The sequence below is a fragment of the Oncorhynchus masou genome, unplaced genomic scaffold (genome assembly GCF_036934945.1).
Source record: "Oncorhynchus masou masou isolate Uvic2021 unplaced genomic scaffold, UVic_Omas_1.1 unplaced_scaffold_1319, whole genome shotgun sequence".
Taxonomy (NCBI): Eukaryota; Metazoa; Chordata; class Actinopteri; order Salmoniformes; family Salmonidae; genus Oncorhynchus; species Oncorhynchus masou.
The window spans coordinates 75480-99982 of NW_027003056.1; the positions used below are offsets into that span (position 1 = coordinate 75480).

A 24503-nucleotide genomic window follows, 5' to 3' on the forward strand; every position below is an offset into this window, starting at 1 on the left:
CCACGGTGGCCCTCACCACAGGGGCATAAAATGTGATTTGTATTACATGTGACCCTGTCAATCAATACGCATAGTCCAGTGGAGGCTGCTGAGGGGAGGACGGAGGATGGGGAGGACGGCTCATAATGATAACGGAACAGAGCAAATGGAACGGCATCAAACCATGTATTTAATGGATTGGATACCATTCCATCGATTCAGCTCCAGCCATTACCACGAACCCGTCCTCCCAAATTAAGGTGCCACCAACCTCCTGTGGCATAGTATACGTTGATAGCTTCCTGTTTCGTTTCAAGATATTTTCTGACCTTTCTTTTCTGAGGGTTTCTTTGATTTTAACGTAGAATCTCTCCAATCAAACCATATACGGACGCTCCTTCAGCTTCAGATGTTTTTTTTTAAATTTGACCTTTATTTAACTAGGCAAGTCAGTTTAGAACAAATTCTTATTTTCAATGACGGCCTAGGAACTGTGGGTTAACTGCCTGTTCAGGGGCAGAACGACAGATTTGTACCTTGTCAGCTCGGGGATTCGAACTTGCAACCTTTCAGTTACTAGTCCAACGCTCTAACCACTAGGCTACCCGCCTCTAACCACTAGGCTACCCGCCTCTAACCACTAGGCTACCCGCCTCTAACCACTAGGCTACCCGCCTCTAACCACTAGGCTACCCGTCTCTAACCACTAGGCTACCCTGCCGCTGTCATAAGTGCAGTTGAACCATTTGTTATTCATTGGTCCTCATCACAACAAGACTATTGATTAAGAGTCCAAAGGTGATGAGAGTATGGAAGACACATATCCACTGTCCCCTCCCATCAGTCCAGCCAGGCAATTCATAAACTTGATCTCCACTTGGAGAAAAAGCACCAAGACATTATGTCCCTTTGCTTCTCGCCCAGCATTTGGTTTGCAACAGTGGGGGGTTTGCATAAACCTTGCTGTCTGCCCCTCCGACCTCGGCAACTGTTGTGACTTCTGGCTATGGATATTCAAGATTATTTTATCTAATTTAACTAATTTGGTAGTCCTATCCAAATTAATCGAAGAGGGGCACCATTAAGGGTTTTAATATATGGAATGTTGATTGTTGATGTTGATGTGGAATGTTGATTGTGGCCCATGAAATGTTGTCCCACTTCTCTTCAATGGCTCTGCGAAGTTGCTGGATATTGGCCAAAACTGAAACAGGCTGTCGGACATGTCAATCCAGAGCATCCCAAACATGCTCAATGGGTGACATGTCTGGTGAGTAGGCAGGCGATGGAAGAACTGGGAAATGTTCAGCTTCCAGGACTTATGTACATTTTCTTGCGACATGAGGCTGTGCATTAACATGCTGAGACAGGAGGTGATGGTGACAGATAAATGGAATGAAAATGGGCATCAGGATCTCATCACGGTATATCTGTGCATTCAAATAAATGCAATTGTGTTCGTTGTCCACAGCTTGCCTGCCCATATCATAACCCCACCGCCACCACGGGGCACTCTGTCAACGTTGACATCAGCAAACCCGCTCGCCCACATAATGCCATTACACGTGGTCTGCGGTTGTGAGGCTGGTTGTGCGTACTGTAAAATTCTCTAAAATGCCATTGGAGGTGGCTTATGGTAGAGAAATTAACATTCAATTATCTGGCAAAAGCTCTGATGGACATTCCTGCAGTCAGCATGTCGATTGCACAAGCCCTCAAAAACTTGAGACATCTGTGTTGTGGGACAAAAGTGTACATTTTAGAGTGGCCTTTTATTTTCCCCCAGCACAAGGTGCACCTGTGTAATGATCGTGCTGTTTAATCAGCTTCTTGATATGCCACACCTGTCAGGTGGATGGATTATCGTGGCAAAGGAGAAATGTTCACTAACAGGGAGGTAAACAAATTTGAGCACAACATTTGAGAGAAATAAGCTTTTTGTGCGTATAGGAAAAATGGGATCTTTTATTTCAGCTCATGAAACATGGGACCAACACTTTACATGTTGCATGTACACTTTTGTTCAGTGTAGTTATCAGTCCAGGAAAGTAGGCCTAAAGTCTATGAGAGTTCATGTAATTATTTCTCTGACCCCGCAGGATGTATTGCGAACTCAGTCCGTGGTCTTGAATGCACTACATTTTTGTTCTGCAAAGAGAGGAAGAGAAACAGTAACACAGGGAGGGGAACAGTAACACTGGGAGCGGGACAGTAACACGGGGAGGGGGGACAGTAACACGGGGAGAGGGGGACAGTAACACGGGGAGGGGAACAGTAACACGGGGAGGGGGACAGTAACACGGGGAGGGGGGAACAGTAACACGGGGAGGGGGACAGTAACACGGGGAGGGGGACAGTAACACGGGGAGGGGGACAGTAACACGGGGAGGGGGAACAGTAACACGGGGAGGGGAACAGTAACACGGGGAGGGGGGAACAGTAACACGGGGAGGGGAAACAACACTACTTTTGATCAGAGCTGTAGGTTTAGTTGGTCATTAAGTGGTGCACTATATTAGGGAATAGGGAACGCAGCTCGGTGTCTGTATGAACAAAGTCCAGTTCCCCTCGTCAATACACCTGAGAACCCTCTCACCTACGTGGCTGCTTCCAGCTGTACTGCTTTAAGGACCCGCTTTCCAGTTCTCTCCAGTTCCTACACTCAGAACACTGGGGCTGTGTGCCAAATGGCACCCTATTCAGTGCTCTACTTTTGACCAGAGCCCTATGGGCCCTAGTGCACAATTTAGAGAATAGGGTGCCATTTGGGGCGTAGCCCCGAGGTTCCTCTCACCTGGTTTGCTGCTCACACTTGTGCCTCTTCAGGGACCCACTCTGACTGTAGCTCCTACAGCACTCTGTGCATTTGTACGGCTTCTCTCCTGTGTGGACAACCATGTGCACTTTACGAGACGCTCGAAGTGATGAAGCACTTGTCACACTCGGAGCATTTGTATGGTTTCTCCCCTGTGTGTCTCCTCATGTGCTGCGCTAGGTGCCCACTCTGACTGTATCTCCTACAGCACTCTGTGCATTTGTATGGCTTCTCTCCTGTGTGGACAACCATGTGCACTTTACGAGACGCCGAAGTGATGAAGCACTTGTCACACTCGGAGCATTTGTATGGTTTCTCCCCTGTGTGTCTCCTCATGTGCTGCGCTAGGTGCCCACTCTGACTGTATCTCCTACAGCACTCTGTGCATTTGTATGGCTTCTCTCCTGTGTGGACAACCATGTGCACTTTACGAGACGCCGAAGTGATGAAGCACTTGTCACACTCGGAGCATTTGTATGGTTTCTCCCCTGTGTGTTTCATTGTAACGTGGTCTTTCAATTGGTACCCCTCGTTGAACTGCTTCCCACAGTCCTGGCAAGAGAACAGCGTTTTCCTGCTGTGCTGTCGCCGGTGGACCATAAGGGTGTGCGGCCGGGCAAAGGTCATGGGACATTCTGGGCAGGACAGCGGGCGCTCGCCGGTGTGGCTCAGCCGGTGATACTTCAGACTAATGTAACGGACGAAACTCTGGCCGCACTCCGGGCACAAGTACGGTTTATTCCCGCTGTGGGCCGTCATGTGGCTCTTCAGGTGGTCGGAGATTTTGAAGCTTTGGCCGCACTGGGGGCAGACGTAGGGCCGTGCATCGCTGTGGAAACGCATGTGGCGGGTCAGGTTGGATTTGAACGTGAAAGTTCTGCCGCATTGAAGGCAGGCGAAGGGACGCTCCACCTCGTGGATTGGTCGGTGCTCGTCTAGACTGCCTTTCCGGGAGAAGGTTTTATGGCAAACCTCGCAGGAGTGCGGCCGGTACTGGGTGTGGCTCCGGGAATGAAACTTAAACTGAATTTTGGAGAAGAACTTCTGGCCGCAGTCTGGACACGGGAACCTGGGGACCTTCTGGTTGTGAGGCCAACATTCCAGGTCAGACCGCAACGCAGCCGGATTGAATGGCTGAACGGTAGACGACTGCAGCTGCCTCCCATCATCCTGGTGGTACAGGGGGGCATCCTTCATCTTCATACCCAGCGGATGTGCATCTGTCCTGGGGTCGCTCTCTGTAGGTCCCCTAGTGTTACCCATCTCTGGGTCGTAGCTCTCTGTCTTCACAGAGTTCAACCAGTGTTCATCACTTCTTGTACCGATAGGCAGCTCGTCCATCTCTTGTTTCACCTGGTTTAGAATAAAATAGCTTTATTTTCCCAGAGGAAACTTAAGTGATACGTCAAGATATCTAGTAAATATATACAGTGCACTCGGAAAGTATTCAGACCCCTTGACTTTTTCCTCAATCTTACATTAGCCTTGTTCTAAAATTGATTAAATACACCCCCCACCCCTCGATCTATAAACAATACCCAATAATGACAAAGCAACAACTGTTTTTTTTTTTTTTTTTTTGTAAATGTATTAAAAATGAATTAAAAAGTAAAAGGTTTTCAGCTCTCTCCAGAGATGTTCAATCGGGTTCAAGTCCGGGCTTTGGATGAGCCACTCAAGGTCATTCAAAAACTTGTCCCGAAGCCACTCCTGCGTTGTCTTGGCTGTGTGCTTAGGGTGGTTGTCCTGTTGGAAGATGAACCTTCGCCCCAGTCTGAGGTCCTGAGTGCTCTGGAGCAGGTTTTCATCAAGGATCTCTCTGTACTTTGCTCTGTTCATCTTTGCCTCAATCCTGACTAGTCTCCCAGTCCCTGCCGTTGAAAAACATCCCCACAGTAAGATGCTGCCACCACCAGGCTTCACAGTAGGGATGGTGCCAGATTTCCTCCAGACGTGACGCTTGGCATTCAGGCCAAAATAGTTTAATCTTGGTTTCATCAGACCAGAGAAACTTGTTTCTCATGGTCAGAGTCCTTTAGGTGCCTGTTGGCAAACTCCAAGCAGGCTGTCATGTGCCTTTTACTGAGGAGTGGCTTCCATCTGGCCTCTCTACCATAAAGGCCTGGTTCGTGGAGTGCTGCAGAGACGGACGAACCTTCCAGGAGGACAACCATCTCCACAGAGGAACTGTGGAGCTCTGTCCGAGTGACCATCGGCTTCTTGGTCAGGACTCTTGGTGGTTCCAAACTTCTTTCATTTAAAAATGATGGAGGCAACTGTGTTCTTGGGGACCTTCAATGCTGCAGACATTTTTTGGTACACTTCCTCAGATCGGTGCCTCGACACAATCCTGTCTCGGAGCTCTACGGACAATTCCTTCGACCTCATGGCTTGGTTTTATCTCTGACATGCACTGTCAACTGTGGGACCTTATATAGACAGGTGTGCCTTTCCAAATCATGTCCAATCAATTGAATTTACCACAGATGGACTCCAATCAAGTTGTAGAAACATATCAAGGATGATCAATGGAAACAGAATGGACCTGAGCACAATTTTGAGACTCATATCAAAGGTTCTGAATACTTTGTAAACATTTCTAAAAACCTGTTTTGCTTTGTCATTATGGGGTATCGTATCGTGTGTAGATTGCTAAACATTTTTTATGTGGAAAAAGTTGAGATGTCTGAATACTTTCCGAATGAACTGCAGCTGCAACATTCACACAGATACGAATGGTATAAAAGATCTCAATTACATTTTAATTTAAAAGCTACAAGTTTAAACCTACCTCTTGTTTTGCTGCGTCAGGCCTCAAGATGGAGCGGGAGAATTTGAGAATGATCCTGGGTTTATTTTTGCTTCCCTTCGGGCCGTGCTGATGTCTAGACACTACTGAGACCTGGCTAGAAACACTTTTGTTGTCAGCAGAGTTGTGTCCATTTCCTGTGGGTTGTTTCTTTCCTCTGCTGGTGGTGTTTTTATTCTTCGTTGGTTTTCTACCTGGTTTGTTGTTCTTCTTCGGATTGTTCTGGTTAAGTCTGGGAGCACAGAGAGACAGTTGATCCTTTGTCAGTCTGTGGAGTCTCAAGATGGGTAAAGAAACAGCAGCGGACATCTTGAGTTGATTCAGGTTAACGCTATGCAGAGAATCTCCTTCCTCCATCTTGAGTTGATTCAGGTTAACTCTATGCAGAGAATCTCCTTCCTCCATCTTGAGTTGATTCAGGTTAACGCTATGCAGAGAATCTCCTTCCTCCATCTTGAGTTGATTCAGGTTAACGCTATGCAGAGAATCTCCTTCCTCCATCTTGAGTTGATTCAGATTAACGCTATGCAGAGAATCTCCTTCCTCCATCTTGAGTTGATTCAGGTTAACGCTATGCAGAGAATCTCCTTCCTCCATCTTGAGTTGATTCAGATTAACGCAATGCAGAGAATCTCCTTCCTCCATCTTGAGTTGATTCAGGTTAACTCTATGCAGAGAATCTCCTTCCTCCATTTTGAGTTGATTCAGGTTAACACTATGCAGAGAATCTCCTTCCTCCATTTTGAGTTGATTCAGGTTAACGCTATGCAGAGTATCTCCTTCCTCCATTTTGAGTTGATTCAGGTTAACACTATGCAGAGAATCTCCTTCCTCCATTTTGAGTTGATTCAGATTAACGCTATGCAGAGAATCTCCTTCCTCCATTTTGAGTTCCTCCATTTTGAGTTGATGTAGTTAACCTGGGCAGAGAAACTTGTTCTGTTAAACTAACGGCCTTCATATCAGTAAATGTTTCAAACTTCCAGGGTCTTATAGCTCTAGGCTGGTGCCATAGACAGCTCTAGGCTGGTGCCATGTGGGTGATTGTGATGGCTTGTCTTCTCCTTATAAGATAGCTCTAGGCTGGTGCCATAGACAGCTCTAGGCTGGTGCCATGTGGGTGATTGTGATGGCTTGTCTTCTCCTTATAAGATAGCTCTAGGCTGGTGCCATAGACAGCTCTAGGCTGGTGCAATGTGGGTAATTGTGATGGCTTGTCTTCTCCTTATAAGATAGCTCTAGGCTGGTGCCATAGACAGCTCTAGGCTGGTGCCATGTGGGTAATTGTGATGGCTTGTCTTCTCCTTATAAGATAGCTCTAGGCTGGTGCCATAGACAGCTCTAGGCTGGTGCCATGTGGGTAATTGTGATGGCTTGTCTTCTCCTTATAAGATAGCTCTAGGCTGGTGCCATAGACAGCTCTAGGCTGGTGCCATGTGGGTGATTGTGATGGCTTGTCTTCTCCTTATAAGATAGCTCTAGGCTGGTGCCATAGACAGCTCTAGGCTGGTGCCATGTGGGTAATTGTGATGGCTTGTCTTCTCCTTATAAGATAGCTCTAGGCTGGTGCCATAGACAGCTCTAGGCTGGTGCCATGTGGGTAATTGTGATGGCTTGTCTTCTCCTTATAAGATAGCTCTAGGCTGGTGCCATAGACAGCTCTAGGCTGGTGCCATGTGGGTGATTGTGATGGCTTGTCTTCTCCTTATAAGATAGCTCTAGGCTGGTGCCATAGACAGCTCTAGGCTGGTGCCATGTGGGTGATTGTGATGGCTTGTCTTCTCCTTATAAGACAGCTCTAGGCTGGTGCCATGTGGGTAATTGTGATGGCTTGTCTTCTCCTTATAAGACAGCTCTAGGCTGGTGCCATGTGGGTGATTGTGATGGCTTGTCTTCTCCTTATAAGATAGCTCTAGGCTGGTGCCATGTGGGTAATTGTGATGGCTTGTCTTCTACTTATAAGATAGCTCTAGGCTGGTGCCATGTGGGTGATTGTGATGGCTTGTCTTCTACTTATAAGACAGCTCTAGGCTGGTGCCATGTGGGTGATTGTGATGGCTTGTCTTCTCCTTATAAGATAGCTCTAGGCTGGTGCCATGTGGGTGATTGTGATGGCTTGTCTTCTCCTTATAAGACAGCTCTAGGCTGGTGCCATAGGCAGCTCTAGGCTGGTGCCATGTGGGTGATTGTGATGCTTGTCTCCTTATAAGATAGCTCTAGGCTGGTGCCATAGACAGCTCTAGGCTGGTGCCATGTGGGTGATTGTGATGGCTTGTCTCCTTATAAGACAGAGCTGGTCATCATCTGTAAGAAGTAATGGAGAGACATGTAAGAATAAAGAAGAATATCAACTAGACATATTCAAATTGACAAAATCAGAATAAGGGAATCCAAGGCCTGTTCGCCCCGCTATTATCCAGAAGGTGAGGTCCATTCAGGTGCATCAAAGCTGGGACCGAAAGATTGAAAAACAGCTTCTATCTCATGGCCATCAGACTTTTAAATAGCCATCTCTAGCAGGCCTCTATCCAGTATCCTGTCCTGAACTTAAGTCGCTGTCACTAACTGACTATCACCCAATTACTCATCCCTGCACCTATGTACAGTGGGGCAAAAAAGTATTTAGTCAGCCACCAATTGTGCAAGTTCTCCCACTTAAATTACAGGCCTCTCATCTTTTTATCATAGGTACACTTCAACTATGACAGACAAAATGAGAAAAAAAATCCAGAAAATCACATTGTAGGATTTTTTATGAATTTATTTGCAAATGATGGTGGAAAATAAGTATTTGGTCAATAACAAAAGTTTATCTCAATAATTTCTTATATACCCTTTGTTGGCAATGACAGAGGTCAAATTATTTTCCACCATAATTTGCAAATAAATAAGGAACAATGAGACAGGTAAATGAGGATGTATAAATGTGAAGCATCTGCTTGGTGTTTCCACTCACTACCAAATACGAAGTTACAATTAATATGAGGAAATCAGTCAATGTAAATAAATTCATTAGGCCCTAAGCTGTGGATTTCTCATGACTGGTGAAACAGATATGCATCCGTTGGTCACATTAGATTTTTTTTTTTAAATGGGCCTCAGGATCTCGTCACAATATGTTTGTGCAATCAAATTGCCATCGATAAAATGCAATTGTGTTCGTTGTCCATAGCTTATGCCTGCCCATACCATAACCCCATCGCCACCATGGGGCACTTTTCACCACGTTGACGTCAGCAAACCGTTCGCCCACTCAAACGCCATACATGTGGTCTGCGGTAGTGAGGCCGGTTGGACCTACTGCCAAATTCTCTGAAGTGAAGTTGGAGGTGGCTTACGGTAAATAAATGAACATTAACTTATCTGGCAACAGCTCTGGTGGACATTCCTTCAGTCAGCATACCAATTGCACGTACCCTCAACTTGAGACATCTGTGGTGTTGTGTGACATAAGTGCATGTTTTCGAGTGGCCTTTTATTGTCCCCAGCACAAGGTGCACCTGTGTAATGATCATAATCAGCTTGTTGATATGCCAGACCTGTCCAATGGATGGATTATATTGGCTAAGGAGAAATGCTCACTAACAGTGATGTAAACGATAGTTCAGCTAATTAAACGGGAACAACAGTTTGTTGCGTTTATATTTGTGTTCATTGTATGAGCAGAACTGTCCGAGTCTATATTCAAGTAATACAAATAAATTACCATCGACCACGCCCATAAATTGGGGGAAACAATCATTCTTTCCCATTCACCACCATCTTCATTGTTGATTTTACAACAATAACAAAACATGTTCAATGTACATGTAACCAGATAAAACATCCCGACCTGCGGATCGCAAACAAGGAGATAAAGCCTGTGTGCCTTCAGTCTATTCGCCATCGGAGAGTGGGACATGCAGGGAGCAGGTGTCCAAGTACAGTAGGCAACACGTAGCTATGTGTGTGAAAAATATTTGATCACAGGGAATACATTTAACTTGTTTAGTTAATTTGTAACTCCACTCGCTACTTGTAGCTGTATAGTCTATGTGTCGTGGTTTGGTTATGTTCCGGTCGGAAGCTAGCTACAGTAGCTAGCTGCTAACGTTATTAGGTGAAACGGGGCACGAGGGAAGCCCTAAATTATAAAAAATGTCTAACTAGGCAAGTCAGTTAAGAACAAATTATTATTTACAATTACGGCCTACCCCAGGCTAAACCCGGACAACGCTGGGCCAATTGTGCGCCGCCCTATGGGACTCCCAATCACGGCCGGATGTGATCCAGCCTGGAGAGACAACAACTGCATTAACTGTCAAGTCTAGAAACGGACAGTCTACCTGCAGAGACGGAGGCAGCAATCTTCAGCGGGTATGAGTGATCCGAGTTGGTCCGAAAAGCTAGTACATTTATCTCTGAGAAATAATTACGATCCCTGTTTGTAATAAACACTGTAATCCATACACAGGGTTGCCAGGTCATGTGAAAAACCTGGGCAAAAGCCCTGAAACAAGGACAATTTTTTTTTCACATCGAGATGAGTTGTAATAAACCGTTTTCCCATAACGTTATTAGCCTATTAACAAGGAACATAGACGTAACTACATGCTAAATGTGTTATGCGTGAAGCAACGCAGAGTGCCTGGATAAAACCTTATTGGACATATACTACAAACCTCCAGGGTGCCTTATTGCTATTATAAACTGGTTACCAACGTAAAAGTTGTCATACCCATATGGTATATGGTCTGATATACCACAGCGTTCAGCCAATCAGCATTCAGGGTTCGAACTCGGGTTATAATTGTCAATAAATCACTTTTGTGCATAACTATAGATCAATACACAGAGTTTGAGTGATGAAAGTTGGACAATGTTCAGGGACGGAGGATCTACAAATCTGAGCGAGAAACACTTTGGATGGAAAAAAACCCTGAATGTTTGGCTATTTTCTGTCAATTGTGCTGTTAGTATGAAGCCAGATGTTAAGATGACAAACTGTTATAAATTGACCATTTGTGAGATTGCCTTGTCATTTTAATAAGCATAGGCTACAAACTTAAAATCTGGGGTTATGATTGTAATTCAACTTCGCCATGGTTTGCTTAGATAGATGCAGGTAGCCTATAGCCCCTGATAGGCCTACATCTAATTTCAGATAGTCTACAGTAGACGAGGCAAAATGTAAACTAAACAATTTAGCGTATTGCTTAGTTCAAATGAATACTAATTTATTCTACATGAATAGTTTGGCGATTTGAGGTAAGAAGTGCTTGTGTTTCCCTATAACCTGCTGGGATAGGCTACTGAGGATCGGTCTTAATTTCAATCATTGGATAAAATATTCATATGTCTATCAACTGAATGTTTGTCAACAGCCAGTGTTTATTTTTAAGAGAAATGCCATGGCGACCGCGGTGCAACTTAGAAGTAGCCCAAAAACCCGCAACCAATACATTTTCACCCGTGACATCATTTTCAAAGTTGCCCAAATGTCAAAACTGCGAATATGGCAACCCTGAACAGACAGATCAAAGGAAGTTGCGACTGCTTCTGCTGCTCTTCTTGGTCAAGACATCCACATTCCCATTGCTGCCACCTAGCGGAGTGGAGGAATTAGACATTTCGTTCCATTTAATACATGTACAATACCAATTAGATAGATTATGGGTTTCCCCTATTCATCTGTGCGTGTACGATCTACAATCATTACCTCTACATAAACCTTAGAGACAGTATAAACTGAGTGTACGAAACATCAAGGACACCTTCCTAATATTGAGTTGAACCCCCACCACTTTTTCCCTCAGAACAGCCTCAATTCATTTGGGCACTGACTCCACAGAGACGCTATATGTTGTCTTGCCCATTCGCCCTCTGAATGGCACACATACACAACCCGTGTCTCAAAGCTTAAACATCCTTCTTTAACCTGACTCCTCCCCTTCATCTATAACCTGACTCCTCCCCTTCATCTTCAACCTGACTCCTCCCCTTCATCTTTAACCTGACTCCTCCCCTTCATCTCCACTGGTTGAACTGTTTAACAAGTGACATCAATAAGGGATCATAGCTTTCACCTGGTTAGTCTGTCATGGAAAGAGGTGTTCTTAATGTTTTGTACACTGTAGATCTTTTCATTTGTTAAATAATTAGTTTACATTAAAAAAATCTCAATTTATTTCATGATTTGTTACAGAATTTGACTTCAGTATACAAACGTGTTGGACAACAATGTATGATACAGAATGTTTTGACAATTATGTATCTCCTTAATGACATATGACCATCATTCACACTCACATAAAATGGGAGTAAATAAAAGTCAACAATGAGTCGAACCAAAACTTATATCAAAGCTCTGTAATTCAATGTAGTCATAATCAAATCAAAATCAAATTTACACCTGTGCCTCTTCAGGGACCCAGTTTGACTGTAGCTCTTACTGCACTGCGTGCATTTGTACAGCTTCTCCCCTGTATGGACAACCATGTGCACTTTACGCAACATAGAATTGACAAAGCACTTGTCGCACTCAGAGCATTTGTATGGTTTCTCCCCTGTGTATCTCATGTGCTGCATTAGATTCCTACTCTGACTAGCTAATACCACACTCCATGCATTTGTACGGCTTCTCTCCGGTGTGGACAACCATGTGTGCATTACGGGCCCCCGTAGTGACAAAGCACTTGTCGCAATCAGAGCATTTGTAAGGTTTCTCCCCTGTGTGTTTCCTTCTGACATGCTCTTTTAGCTTGCACCACTGTTTGAACCTCTTCCCACAGTCCTGGCAAGAGAAAGGCGTCTCCCCAGTGTGCTGTCGCCGGTGGACCATAAGGGTGTGCGGCCGGGCAAAGGTCATGGGACACTCTGGGCAGGACAGCGGGCGCTCGCCGGTGTGGCTCAGCCGGTGATACTTCAGACTCATGTAACTCTGTGGGCCGTCATGTGGCAGGTGGGCGGAGATCTTGAAGCCTTGGCCGCACTGGGAGCAGACGTAGGGCCGCGCGTCGCTGTGGAAACGCATGTGGCGGGTCAGGTTGGATTTGAACGTGAAGGTTCTGCAGCACTGGGAGCAGGCGAAGGGACGTTCCGCATCGTGGATCGGCAGGTGCTCGACCAGACCGTCCAAGCCGGCTTTCCGGGAGAACGTCTTATGGCCTCGCAGGAGCCGGGACTGTGTGTGGGCACGGAATCTGGGCACGGAAACCGCCGGACCTTCTGGTTGAGAGGCCACCATTCTGGGTCGGACCAGAATGCAGTCAGATTGAACGGCCGGCTGGTAGCCGACCGCAGGCGTCTCCTTCCATCTTGGAAGTACAGGGGGGCATCCTCCGTCTTGATACCCAGCTGATGTGCATCTGTCCTGGGGTCGCTCTCTGTAGGAGGTCCCTTGGTGTTACCCATCTCTGGGTCATAGCTCTCTGGCTTTACAGCGTTCAACCAGTGTTCAATTTTTGTCCGGATAGGCAGATCTCTTGTTTCACCTGGTTTAAATTAGAATACCTTTATTTTTCTCTGAGGAAACTTACAAACCAGTCAAGATATCTAGTAAACATATAGCTGCAACATTCAAAGCGTTACAAATGCGATGCAAGATCTCAATTAAATGTTCATTTAAAAGCCACAACTTTAAACCTACCTCTTGTTTTACCTCGTCAGGCCTCAAGATGGCGCTGGAGAGTTGTAGACTTATCTTGGGTTTGTTTTGGCTTCCCTTGGGGCGACCCCACCACTTAGGGGCCGATGATACCTGGCTAGAAACACTTTCACTGTCAGCAGAGTTGTTTCCTTTTCCTGGGGATTGTTTCCTTCCTCTGGTGGTGGAGTTTTTCTTCTTCGTTGGTTTTCTGCCTGGTTTGTTATTGTTCTTCTGAGCAGCGAGAGACAGTTGATCCTTCGTTAGTCTGTGGAGTCTCACGATAGGTAAAGAAACGACAGCAGCCATTTTGAGTTGATGTAAGGCGAGTTTCTCTGGTCAAAAGTTGCTGACGCCTGACAGATCTTAGTTAAAATACCAGGCATCGTATCAACTAACCAAATCATGTTATAGCAATCTGTCAGTCTATAACACCGTTGATGGTGTGGCTGGCAACCATTGGTTGATGAATGTAACATCTGAGCAGGGGAACATTACCCCTAGTCTCAATCTGGGCAGAGAAACGTGTTCTGTTAAACTAATGTCTCAGGATCTTGTAGCTCTAGGCTGGAACCCTGTGGGGGATGTCTTGTCCTCTCCTTTAAAGACAGAGCTGGTCATCATTCTAGGGTCTTATAGCTCTTGGATGGAACCCTGTGGGGGATGTCTTGTCCTCTCCTTTAAAGACAGAGCTGGTCATCATTCTAGGGTCTTATAGCTATTGGATGGAACCCTGTGGGGGATGTCTTGTCCTCTCCTTTAAAGACAGAGCTGGTCATCATTCTAGGGTCTTGTAGCTCTAGGATGGAACCCTGTGGGGGATGTCTTGTCCTCTCCTTTAAAGACAGAGCTGGTCATCATTCTAGGGTCTTATAGCTCTAGGTGGAACCCTGTGGGGGATGTCTTGTCCTCTCCTTTAAAGACAGAGCTGGTCATCATTCTAGGGTCTTATAGCTCTTGGATGGAACCCTGTGGGGGATGTCTTGTCCTCTCCTTTAAAGACAGAGCTGGTCATCATTCTAGGGTCTTATAGCTCTTGGATGGAACCCTGTGGGGGATGTCTTGTCCTCTCCTTTAAAGACAGAGCTGGTCATCATTCTAGGGTCTTATAGCTCTAGGATGGAACCGTGTGGGGGATGTCTTGTCCTCTCCTTTAAAGACAGAGCTGGTCATCATTCTAGGTTCTTATAGCTCTAGGTGGAACCCTGTGGGGGATGTCTTGTCCTCTCCTTTAAAGACAGAGCTGGTCATCATTCTAGGGTCTTATAGCTCTAGGATGGAACCCTGTGGGGGATGTCTTGTCCTCTCCTTTAAAGACAGAGCTGGTCATCATTCTAGGGTCTTATAGCTCTAGGATGGAACCCTGTGGGGGATGTCTTGTCCTCTCCTTTAAAGACAGAGCTGGTCATCATTCTAGGGTCTTATGGCTCTAGGATGGAACCGTGTGGGGGATGTCTTGTCCTCTCCTTTAAAGACAGAGCTGGTCATCATTCTAGGGTCTTATAGCTATTGGATGGAACCCTGTGGGGGATGTCTTGTCCTCTCCTTTAAAGACAGAGCTGGTCATCATTCTAGGGTCTTGTAGCTCTTGGATGGAACCCTGTGGGGGATGTCTTGTCCTCTCCTTTAAAGACACAGCTGGTCATCATTCTAGGGTCTTGTAGCTCTAGGATGGAACCCTGTGGGGGATGTCTTGTCCTCTCCTTTAAAGACAGAGCTGGTCATCATTCTAGGGACCTGTAGCTCTAGGATGGAACCGTGTAGGGGATGTCTTGTCCTCTCCTTTAAAGACAGAGCTGGTCATCATTCTAGGGACCTGTAGCTCTAGGATGGAACCGTGTAGGGGATGTCTTGTCCTCTCCTTTAAAGACAGAGCTGGTCATCATTCTAGGGACCTGTAGCTCTAGGATGGAACCGTGTAGGGGATGTCTTGTCCTCTCCTTTAAAGACAGAGCTGGTCATCATTCTAGGGACCTGTAGCTCTAGGATGGAACCGTGTAGGGGATGTCTTGTCCTCTCCTTTAAAGACAGAGCTGGTCATCATTCTAGGGTCTTGTAGCTCTAGGATGGAACCATGTAGAGGGGATGTCTTGTCCTCTCCTTTAAAGACAGCTGGTCATCATTCTAGGGTCTTGTAGCTCTAGGATGGAACCATGTAGGGGATGTCTTGTCCTCTCCTTTAAAGACAGAGCTGGTCATCATCTGTAAGAAACAATATACAATAGAGAGAAAGTCAATAATAATTGAGAAAATTAAGCCCACAAAGAAAGAAAATAAGCATATCAACTAGAAAAGAATAGAATTGACCCAAAAAATAAGAATAAGGGAAACGAATAGTATCATCTCTCCAAAGTAGATACATAAATATAGTAAAGATGCCCTATGCAGAAATCCCTCCGCCATTTCCTGATTGATAAAGTTTGAATAGTTCACCTACTTTCAGTTTGACAAAACCAGCATGTATAGTGTAGAGAATCATTGTGAAGTATCTTTTCCATAATCAGTGTAGTATTTTCAGCTGTCTGAAGCTGTTGTACAAAACTTAACGTAAAAGATGCATAAAACACATTTTAGGAACGGGAAGCATAGAAATAGTACACATAGAACAGATCAACCGCTTCTGAGACTTGCTTTCAATGACAGATCTATAACTTACATTTCTATGTGAATTTGGTCCCGGTAGCCCAAAAAGTTACATATTGCATCTTTAAATAAACAATTATTGGTGTCTAAGACAGTTTTTTAAAATTACTTTTAACATCCCTAAACTAAAAATCCACAAGATAGCTCTAGGTTAAATATAACTTCATGGTGAAATACAACACTAATTACATGTTGCTGTAAGAGTCTTTTTTTAAGGATAAAACAAAGTCCACCAAATGCATTCTGTTGGTGCAAAACGAATCCGAATCTAAAGTTACTTTTGGATAAATACCGCATTGATTATATATTGATAATCAACTCCCCCGTTGGATATTTGCAGCGAAGTTTATTTGATAGCTTGCATTGTGGAAAGCGAAAGCTACTGTAGTTATTCAGTAGCGAGCTCGTCGATGATGGTTGGTCAGCTAGCTCTGGTCTACTACTGCAAGAGACATCTAATGGCCTACCTGCAGGGACGGAGGCAGCAATCTGCAGTGGTCATGGCTGGTACGAGTCGGTTTACTGAAAAACCAGTACATTTTATTTCAGATAAATAATTGCAATCCCTGTTTGCAAGAAACACTGTTACATTCCAAGATAAACAATACCACATGTATCCACAGCGCAAAGGAAGTAGTGACGACTGTTGCTGATTTTGTTCCAAGACCTCCACATTCTCAGTGCTGCCACCTAGCGGAGCGGATGAAGACATTTCGTTCCATTTCCATACTACAACATGCTCTATTAGAGATATTCTTATAGACCCAATTCTTATGGATTTTCTCTATTCATCTGTGGATATACTGTCTGCAAATGAATGATCTGCACCTAGAACCATAACCACATAGTAATACACATACCTACTGTTTGAAGAGACAACTTAATGTAGCTCGTTGTGCTAGATCTTTTATGTCCGGATTTGTTTTGCCTCCTTTAAGGCAGAAAATGTATGTTGTAAAATATTGTCTTTCTTTGCTCTTCACCTTCACCTCTCTCAGCCTCTTCCCTCCTCTGTTGCTCTTCAGCTCTGATCTTTCTGCCTCTTCTCTCCTCTGTTGCTCTTCAGCTCTGATCTTTCTGCCTCTTCTCTCCTCTGTTGCTCTTCAGCTCTGATCTTTCTGCCTCTTCTCTCCTCTGTTGCTCTTCAGCTCTGATCTTTCTGCCTCTTCTCTCCTCTGTTGCTCTTCAGCTCTGATCTTTCTGCCTCTTCTCTCCTCTGTTGCTCTTCAGCTCTGATCTTTCTGCCTCTTCTCTCCTCTGTTGCTCTTCAGCTCTGATCTTTCTGCCTCTTCTCTCCTCTGTTGCTCTTCAGCTCTGATCTTTCTGCCTCTTCTCTCCTCCGTTGCTCTTCAGCTCTGATCTCTCAGCCTCTTCTCTCCTCTGTTGCTCTTCAGCTCTGATCTTTCTGCCTCTTCTCTCCTCTGTTGCTCTTCAGCTCTGATCTTTCTGCCGCTTCTCTCCTCCGTTGCTCTTCAGCTCTGATCTTTCTGCCTCTTCTCTCCTCCGTTGCTCTTCAGCTCTGATCTCTCAGCCTCTTCTCTCCTCTGTTGCTCTTCAGCTCTGATCTTTCTGCCTCTTCTCTCCTCTGTTGCTCTTCAGCTCTGATCTCTCTGCCTCTTCTCTCCTCCGTTGCTCTTCAGCTCTGATCTCTCAGCCTCTTCTCTCCTCTGTTGCTCTTCAGCTCTGATCTCTCTGCCTCTTCTCTCCTCCGTTGCTCTTCAGCTCTGATCTCTCTGCCTCTTTTCTCCTCCGTTGCTCTTCAGCTCTGATCTTTCTGCCTCTTCTCTCCTCTGTTGCTCTTCAGCTCTGATCTTTCTGCCTCTTCTCTCCTCTGTTGCTCTTCAGCTCTGATCTTTCTGCCTCTTCTCTCCTCTGTTACTCTTCAGCTCTGATCTCTCTGCCTCTTCTCTCCTCCGTTGCTCTTCAGCTCTGATCTTTCTGCCTCTTCTCTCCTCCGTTGCTCTTCAGCTCTGATCTTTCTGCCTCTTCCATGTAGTAGTATCCCCAGTTCTGGTATGATACTGTATCAATATTGTCAAGCAGTCATTTAACTTCTCCAATGTTGCCTTTGACTTCAATGTTGAAGACATTGGATCCACCACCAGTTAGCATTGAGCACCTGAAGGTTTGGACTGCTCTTCAGACAGGCCATTATAGGTTTACCCTGTAACAGGTCTTTAACAGCACTCTGGTGAACTTTGTGATCCAAAACTCTCCTGGATTGACTTCACAGCGTTCCTTCTCCTCGTCAGTGAATAACCCCCCCAGCAGTAGAACACAAGGATGAGAGAGATCCAGGCATTTCACTGATTACGCCTGGGGTTTCCATGACAATGATGTTGGTCCCGTCCAGAACTCCATATTCTGACTGACACTGTGGTCACAGACACAGAGGAAGTCTCTACTGTGAAGACATTTCTCCCCAGTTTGGTGTTTCCTGTTGCACTCTTTCCTCCTACAGTCATACCCAGCAGAACTATTCTAAGCTCACATCTTACTGTCCCACTGGGCAAAAAAGAATGGTTGAATCAATGTTGTTTCAACATCATTTAAACCAAAAATATTCAATGTGATGACGTTGAATCAACGTGGAAAACTGACTGGATTTGCCAAAGGTCATCAACTTAAAGGGAAATGTGTTTTTTTCCCCACCCAACTTCAACCTAAATTCAATGACAGGGTGAAATATTTGGTTGATTTCACATTAGTTTAAATCATAATTTATCTGCATGAACAACAGAGTGAAATGCATGAATCAAATGTAAAACACAGTAAAAATGAGTGTCAGTAAGACTCTCTGAGCTACTGATACTCTGGACGACAAGGCCTGGGGCTTTCTGCCCAGAGAACATCAGAGACAATCTAAATGAGTGTCAGTGAGACTCTCTGAGCTACTGATACTCTGGACGACAAGGCCTGGGGCTTTCTGCCCAGAGAACATCAGAGACAATCTAAATGAGTGTCAGTAAGACTCTCTGAGCTACTGATACTCTGGACGACAAGGCCTGGGGCTTTCTGCCCAGAGAACATCAGAGACACTCTCTGAGCTACTGATACTCTGGACGACAAGGCCTGGGGCTTTCTGCCCAGAGAACATCAGAGACAATCTAAATGAGTGTCAGTAAGACTCTCTAAACTACTGATACTCTGGACGACAAGGCCTGGGGCTTTCTGCCCAGAGAACATCAGAGATAATCTAAATGACTGTCAGTAAGACTCTCTGAGCTACTGATACTCTGGACGACAAGGCCTGGGGCTTTCTGCCCAGAGAACATCAGAGACAATCTAAATGAGTGTCAGTAAGACTCTCTGAGCTACTGATACTCTGGACGACAAGGCCTGGGGCTTTCTGCCCAGAGAACATCACAGACAATCTAAATGAGTGTCAGTAAGACTCTCTGAGCTACTGATACTCTGGACGACAAGGCCAGGGGCTTTCTGCCCAGAGAACATCAGAGATAATCTAAATGAGTGTCAGTAAGACTCTCTGAGCTACTGATACTCTGGACGACAAGGCCTGGGGCTTTCTGCCCAGAGAACATCACAGACAATCTAAATGAGTCCTATAAGTGATGACATTCATGAACCTGAAACCAGGAAAGGTCAAGACACCAAAAACAAAATGAAAAGCTCATTCTGAGGGGCTTCTTACCTCAGTCTGTTCCCCTCTAATGACCTCAGTCTGTTCCCCTCTAATGACCTCAGTCTGTTCCCCTCTAATGACCTCAGTCTGTTCTCCTCTAATGACCTCAGTCGGTTCTCCTCTAATGACCTCAGTCTGTTCCCCTCTAATGACCTCAGTCTGTTCTCCTCTAATTACCTCAGTCTGTTCTCCTCTAATTACCTCAGTCTGTTCCCCTCTAATTACCTCAGTCTGTTCTCCTCTAATTACCTCAGTCTGTTCTCCTCTAATTACCTCAGTCTGTTCTCCTCTAATTACCTCAGTCTGTTCTCCTAATTACCTCAGTCTGTTCCCCTCTAATGACCTCAGTCTGTTCCCCTCTAATTACCTCAGTCTGTTCTCCTCTAATTACCTCAGTCTGTTCCCCTCTAATTACCTCAGTCTGTTCTCCTCTAATTACCTCAGTCTGTTCTCCTCTAATTACCTCAGTCTGTTCTCCTCTAATGACCTCAGTCTGTTCCCCTCTAATGACCTCAGTCTGTTCTCCTCTAATTACCTCAGTCTGTTCCCCTCTAATTACCTCAGTCTGTTCTCCTCTAATTACCTCAGTCTGTTCTCCTCTAATTACCTCAGTCTGTTCTCCTCTAATGACCTCAGTCTGTTCTCCTCTAATTACCTCAGTCTGTTCCCCTCTAATTACCTCAGTCTGTTCCCCTCTAATGACCTCAGTCTGTTCTCCTCTAATGACCTCAGTCTGTTCTCCTCTAATTACCTCAGTCTGTTCCCCTCTAATGACCTCAGTCTGTTCTCCTCTAATTACCTCAGTCTGTTCTCCTCTAATTACCTCAGTCTGTTCCCCTCTAATGACCTCAGTCTGTTCCCCTCTAATTACCTCAGTCTGTTCCCCTCTAATTACCTCAGTCTGTTCCCCTCTAATTACCTCAGTCTGTCTGTTCTCCTCTAATTACCTCAGTCTGTTCTCCTCTAATTACCTCAGCCATACTGTGGTAGTCTTCTTTATTGTTTAGTGTAACAGAGGTGAAATCAAAACATTAGAAGTACAATCTAACGCTACTATATATATTGATTTAAAGCATTTATTTTGTTTTTTTTAAGTCAGAATATTTGACTAAATTCTGGTAATCAACTATGACTCCTCCCGACAGCCCAGGAGTTGCAGCATTACTTCCTTTGTGTTCATTATCAACGTTTTTAATTTCCCAGTAATTCCTTCCCTCCTGACATAAGCAAATATTTAATAACATTTACCTCGACAGTATGGTACGCAGGTGCTTCTATTTGTCCTGTTTCACACTTGTACAAGTGTGTACTTGTGTGATTTGGAAATGTTTGTATATCTCCCTGAGACAGCCTGAAGAGCTGAGGTCGAAGGTCAGCCATTATCAACGGAGTTACAGGAAGTGCCATGGAATGACCTCATCAATGAAACAGGTGTGGTTTACTTTGATACGTTGTCGTCTACTGAGAGAGTTAATTAAAAAAACAAAACGTCGCTTCAAGAAAAACAGGTCACCAAATGACTGAACAGATGTTATGGGACATCTTGTCTCAATGTAACTTATAGCAAGCAATATTGCAGCAATTTGAAATTGATTCCTGTTATATTTCATATTGTTTTTAAGTCTTTAATATACCTCCTTAATCAGTATAAGTAAAAATATATATATTCATTCGTAGTCCATTTTAGTTTGCTCAGAACATAGCAGATTCATTCATCTACTTTTAGACAACTCTCAAGTTTAAAGTTCATGCGGTGCTGGCGTGTTCCGTAGTGCCCTTCAACTGCCCCGTTAGGCTACAAGGTCAAAGCAAAATGTCACATAGCTCATCCCTACAGCCAACCCTGTTAATCACACTAACCTGCTGGATACGTAAGACATGGCTCTGGTTTAGTAGCCAAAAGGGATCTCACCTTTTAAGCAGTTTGATTCTTCAGTTACATTGTAATCTCCTCCATCATTCCTTAAAGAGCGTCCCTGAACCTGTCAGTGTTGTTTAAACCATCCCTTTTACGGCCTCCTCTTTCTGACCGGCCCTTATCACTCACCAACACGCTTATTGATCAGTTCTATTAAATCAGTTGGGCATGAATGACATAAGCATGGCACCACAGGAGGTTGGTGGCACCTTAATTGGGGAGGACGGGCTTGTTGTAATGGATGGAGCGGAACAGGTGGAACGGCATCAAACACGGTTTCCATGTGTTGGAATCCATTCCATTTACTCCGTTCCACCCGTCGTCATGGTACAACCTGTATACGGTTTCCATGTGTTGGAATCCATTCCATTTACTCCGTTCCACCCGTCGTCATGGTACAACCTGTATACGGTTTCCATGTGTTAGAATCCATTCCATTTACTCTGTTCCACCCGTCGTCATGGTACAACCTGTATACGGTTTCCATGTGTTGGAATCCATTCCATTTACTCCGTTCCACCCGTCGTCATGGTACAACCTGTATACGGTTTCCATGTGTTGGAATCCATTCCATTTACTCTGTTCCACCCGTCGTCATGGTACAACCTGTATACGGTTTCCATGTGTTGGAATCCATTCCATTTACTCTGTTCCACCCGTCGTCATGGTACAACCTGTATACGGTTTCCATGTGTTGGAATCCATTCCATTTACTCCGTTCCACCCGTCGTCATGGTACAACCTGTATACGGTTTCCATGTGTTGGAATCCATTCCGTTTACTCCGTTCCACCCGTCGTCATGGTACAACCTGTATACGGTTTCCATGTGTTGGAATCCATTCCATTTACTCCGTTCCACCCGTCGTCATGGTACAACCTGTTCTATACATCCTGATAATCATCACATCGAATGTATTTATAAAGCCCTTCTTCCATCAGCTGACATCTCAACGTGCTGTACAGAAACACAGCCTAAAACCCCAAACAGCAAGCAGTGCAGGTGTAGAGGTGTAAGAATCGTCTTCAACAAAAGGCTTTCAGTCTCAACCGGGCCATTAATAGTAGATGCATGTTTTTTTTATACAAAGCATTTCGCTACACTTGCATTAACATCTGCTAACCATGTGTATGTGACAAATAAAATTTGATTTGAAGTTTCAATACAAAAGACTGTTATCCAACATGGAGGGCCGGTTTCCACAGATGAAGCCGAGCGCTAGGATGAATCTCCTGCTTTTAATTCCAGGACTTGGCTTAATCTGCGTCTGGGGAAACCGTCCCGCAACGTTCACATCACACATCAGGTGAGAGTGGGACTGCATCACAGGGAAAACAGGTCAGACCATTGAGGGTTCAATAACTGATGGAACAGTCAATGGAACAGCCTATTGAGGGTTCAATAACTGATGGAACAGTCAATGGAACAGCCTATTGAGGGTTCAATAACTGATAGAACAGCCTATTGAGGGTTCAATAACTGATGGAACAGTCAATGGAACAGCCTATTGAGGGTTCAATAACTGATAGAACAGCCAATGGAACAGCCTATTGAGGGTTCAATAACTGATAGAACAGCCAATGGAACAGCCTATTGAGGGTTCAATATCTGATGGAACAGTCAATGGAACAGCCTATTGAGAGTTCAATAACTGATGGAACAGTCAATGGAACAGCCTATTGAGAGTTCAATATCTGATGGAACAGTCAATGGAACAGCCTATTGAGGGTTCAATAACTGATGGAACAGTCAATGGAACAGCCTATTGAGGGTTCAATAACTGATGGAACAGTCAATGGAACAGCCTATTGAGGGTTCAATAACTGATGGAACAGTCAATGGAACAGCCTATTGAGGGTTCAATAACTGATGGAACAGCCTATTGAGGGTTCAATAACTGATAGAACAGTCAATGGAACAGCCTATTGAGGGTTCAATAACTGATAGAACAGCCAATGGAACAGCCTATTGAGGGTTCAATAACTGATGGAACAGTCAATGGAACAGCCTATTGAGGGTTCAATAACTGATGGAACAGTCAATGGAACAGCCCATTGAGGGTTCAATAACTGATGGAACAGTCAATGGAACAGCCTATTGAGGGTTCAATAACTGATGGAACAGTCAATGGAACAGCCTATTGAGGGTTCAATAACTGATGGAACAGTCAATGGAACAGCCCATTGAGGGTTCAATAACTGATGGAACAGTCAATGGAACAGCCTATTGAGGGTTCAATAACTGATGGAACAGTCAATGGAACAGCCTATTGAGGGTTCAATAACTGATGGAACAGTCAATGGAACAGCCTATTGAGGGTTCAATAACTGATAGAACAGCCAATGGAACAGCCCATTGAGGGTTCAATAACTGATGGAACAGTCAATGGAACAGCCCATTGAGGGTTCAATAACTGATGGAACAGTCAATGGAACAGCCTATTGAGGGTTCAATAACTGATGGAACAGTCAATGGAACAGCCTATTGAGGGTTCAATAACTGATGGAACAGTCAATGGAACAGCCTATTGAGGGTTCAATAACTGATGGAACAGTCAATGGAACAGCCTATTGAGGGTTCAATAACTGATGGAACAGCCTATTGAGGGTTCAATAACTAATGGAACAGCATATTGAGGGTTCAATAACTGATAGAACAGTCAATGGAACAGCCTATTTAGGGTTCAATAACTGATAGAACAGTCAATGGAACAGCCTATTGAGGGTTCAATAACTGATAGAACAGTCAATGGAACAGCCTATTGAGGGTTCAATAACTGATAGAACAGTCAATGGAACAGCCTATTGAGGGTTCAATAACTGATAGAACAGTCAATGGAACAGCCTATTGAGGGTTCAATAACTGATAGAACAGTCAATGGAACAGCCTATTGAGGGTTCAATATCTGATGGAACAGTCAATGGAACAGCCTATTGAGAGTTCAATAACTGATGGAACAGTCAATGGAACAGCCTATTGAGAGTTCAATATCTGATGGAACAGTCAATGGAACAGCCTATTGAGGGTTCAATAACTGATGGAACAGTCAATGGAACAGCCTATTGAGGGTTCA

General features: G+C 44.6%; 2 protein-coding genes across 3 annotated transcripts in view; both read right to left on the bottom strand.

Annotated features, from left to right (window-relative positions):
- Nucleotides 1-2883: 2883 nt before the first annotated feature.
- On the bottom strand, nt 2884-10066 carry LOC135530301 (zinc finger protein 572-like). The gene is made up of 3 exons (XM_064958663.1): nt 9929-10066; nt 5586-7907; nt 2884-4147 (listed from the first exon to the last, which is right to left on the bottom strand). Exons 2-3 carry the CDS (start codon nt 6501-6503, stop codon nt 2885-2887), a joined length of 2181 nt encoding a protein of 726 aa, XP_064814735.1. The 5' UTR covers nt 6504-7907; nt 9929-10066; the 3' UTR covers nt 2884.
- Nucleotides 10067-11750: 1684 nt separating this feature from the next.
- LOC135530302 (zinc finger protein 501-like) overlaps nt 11751-24503 on the bottom strand; it is a 29380-nt gene continuing 16627 nt past the window's right edge. Inside the window, exons 4-5 of one of the 2 annotated variants that reach the window (XR_010453830.1) lie at nt 13231-15429; nt 11751-13075 (exon numbers count right to left, since the gene is read on the bottom strand). Coding sequence is in view for 1 of the 2 variants with exons in the window: in XM_064958664.1 (XP_064814736.1) it covers nt 15426-15429 (4 nt within the window). In the remaining variant the exon portion in view is untranslated. Of the gene's footprint in view, nt 15430-24503 lie in introns of both variants that reach the window. The other variant, XM_064958664.1, reaches the window with a different exon arrangement.

Bases quoted from the DNA above. Each gene is read 5' to 3' on its own strand.
- LOC135530301 (XM_064958663.1), bottom strand. From the start codon at position 6,503: ATGGAGGAACTCAAAATGGAGGAAGGAGATTCTCTGCATAGCGTTAAT. The intron at 4,148-5,585 runs GTAGGTTTAAAC...ATTCTAAACCAG, and splicing joins CTGACGCAGCAAAACAAGAG to GTGAAACAAGAGATGGACGA.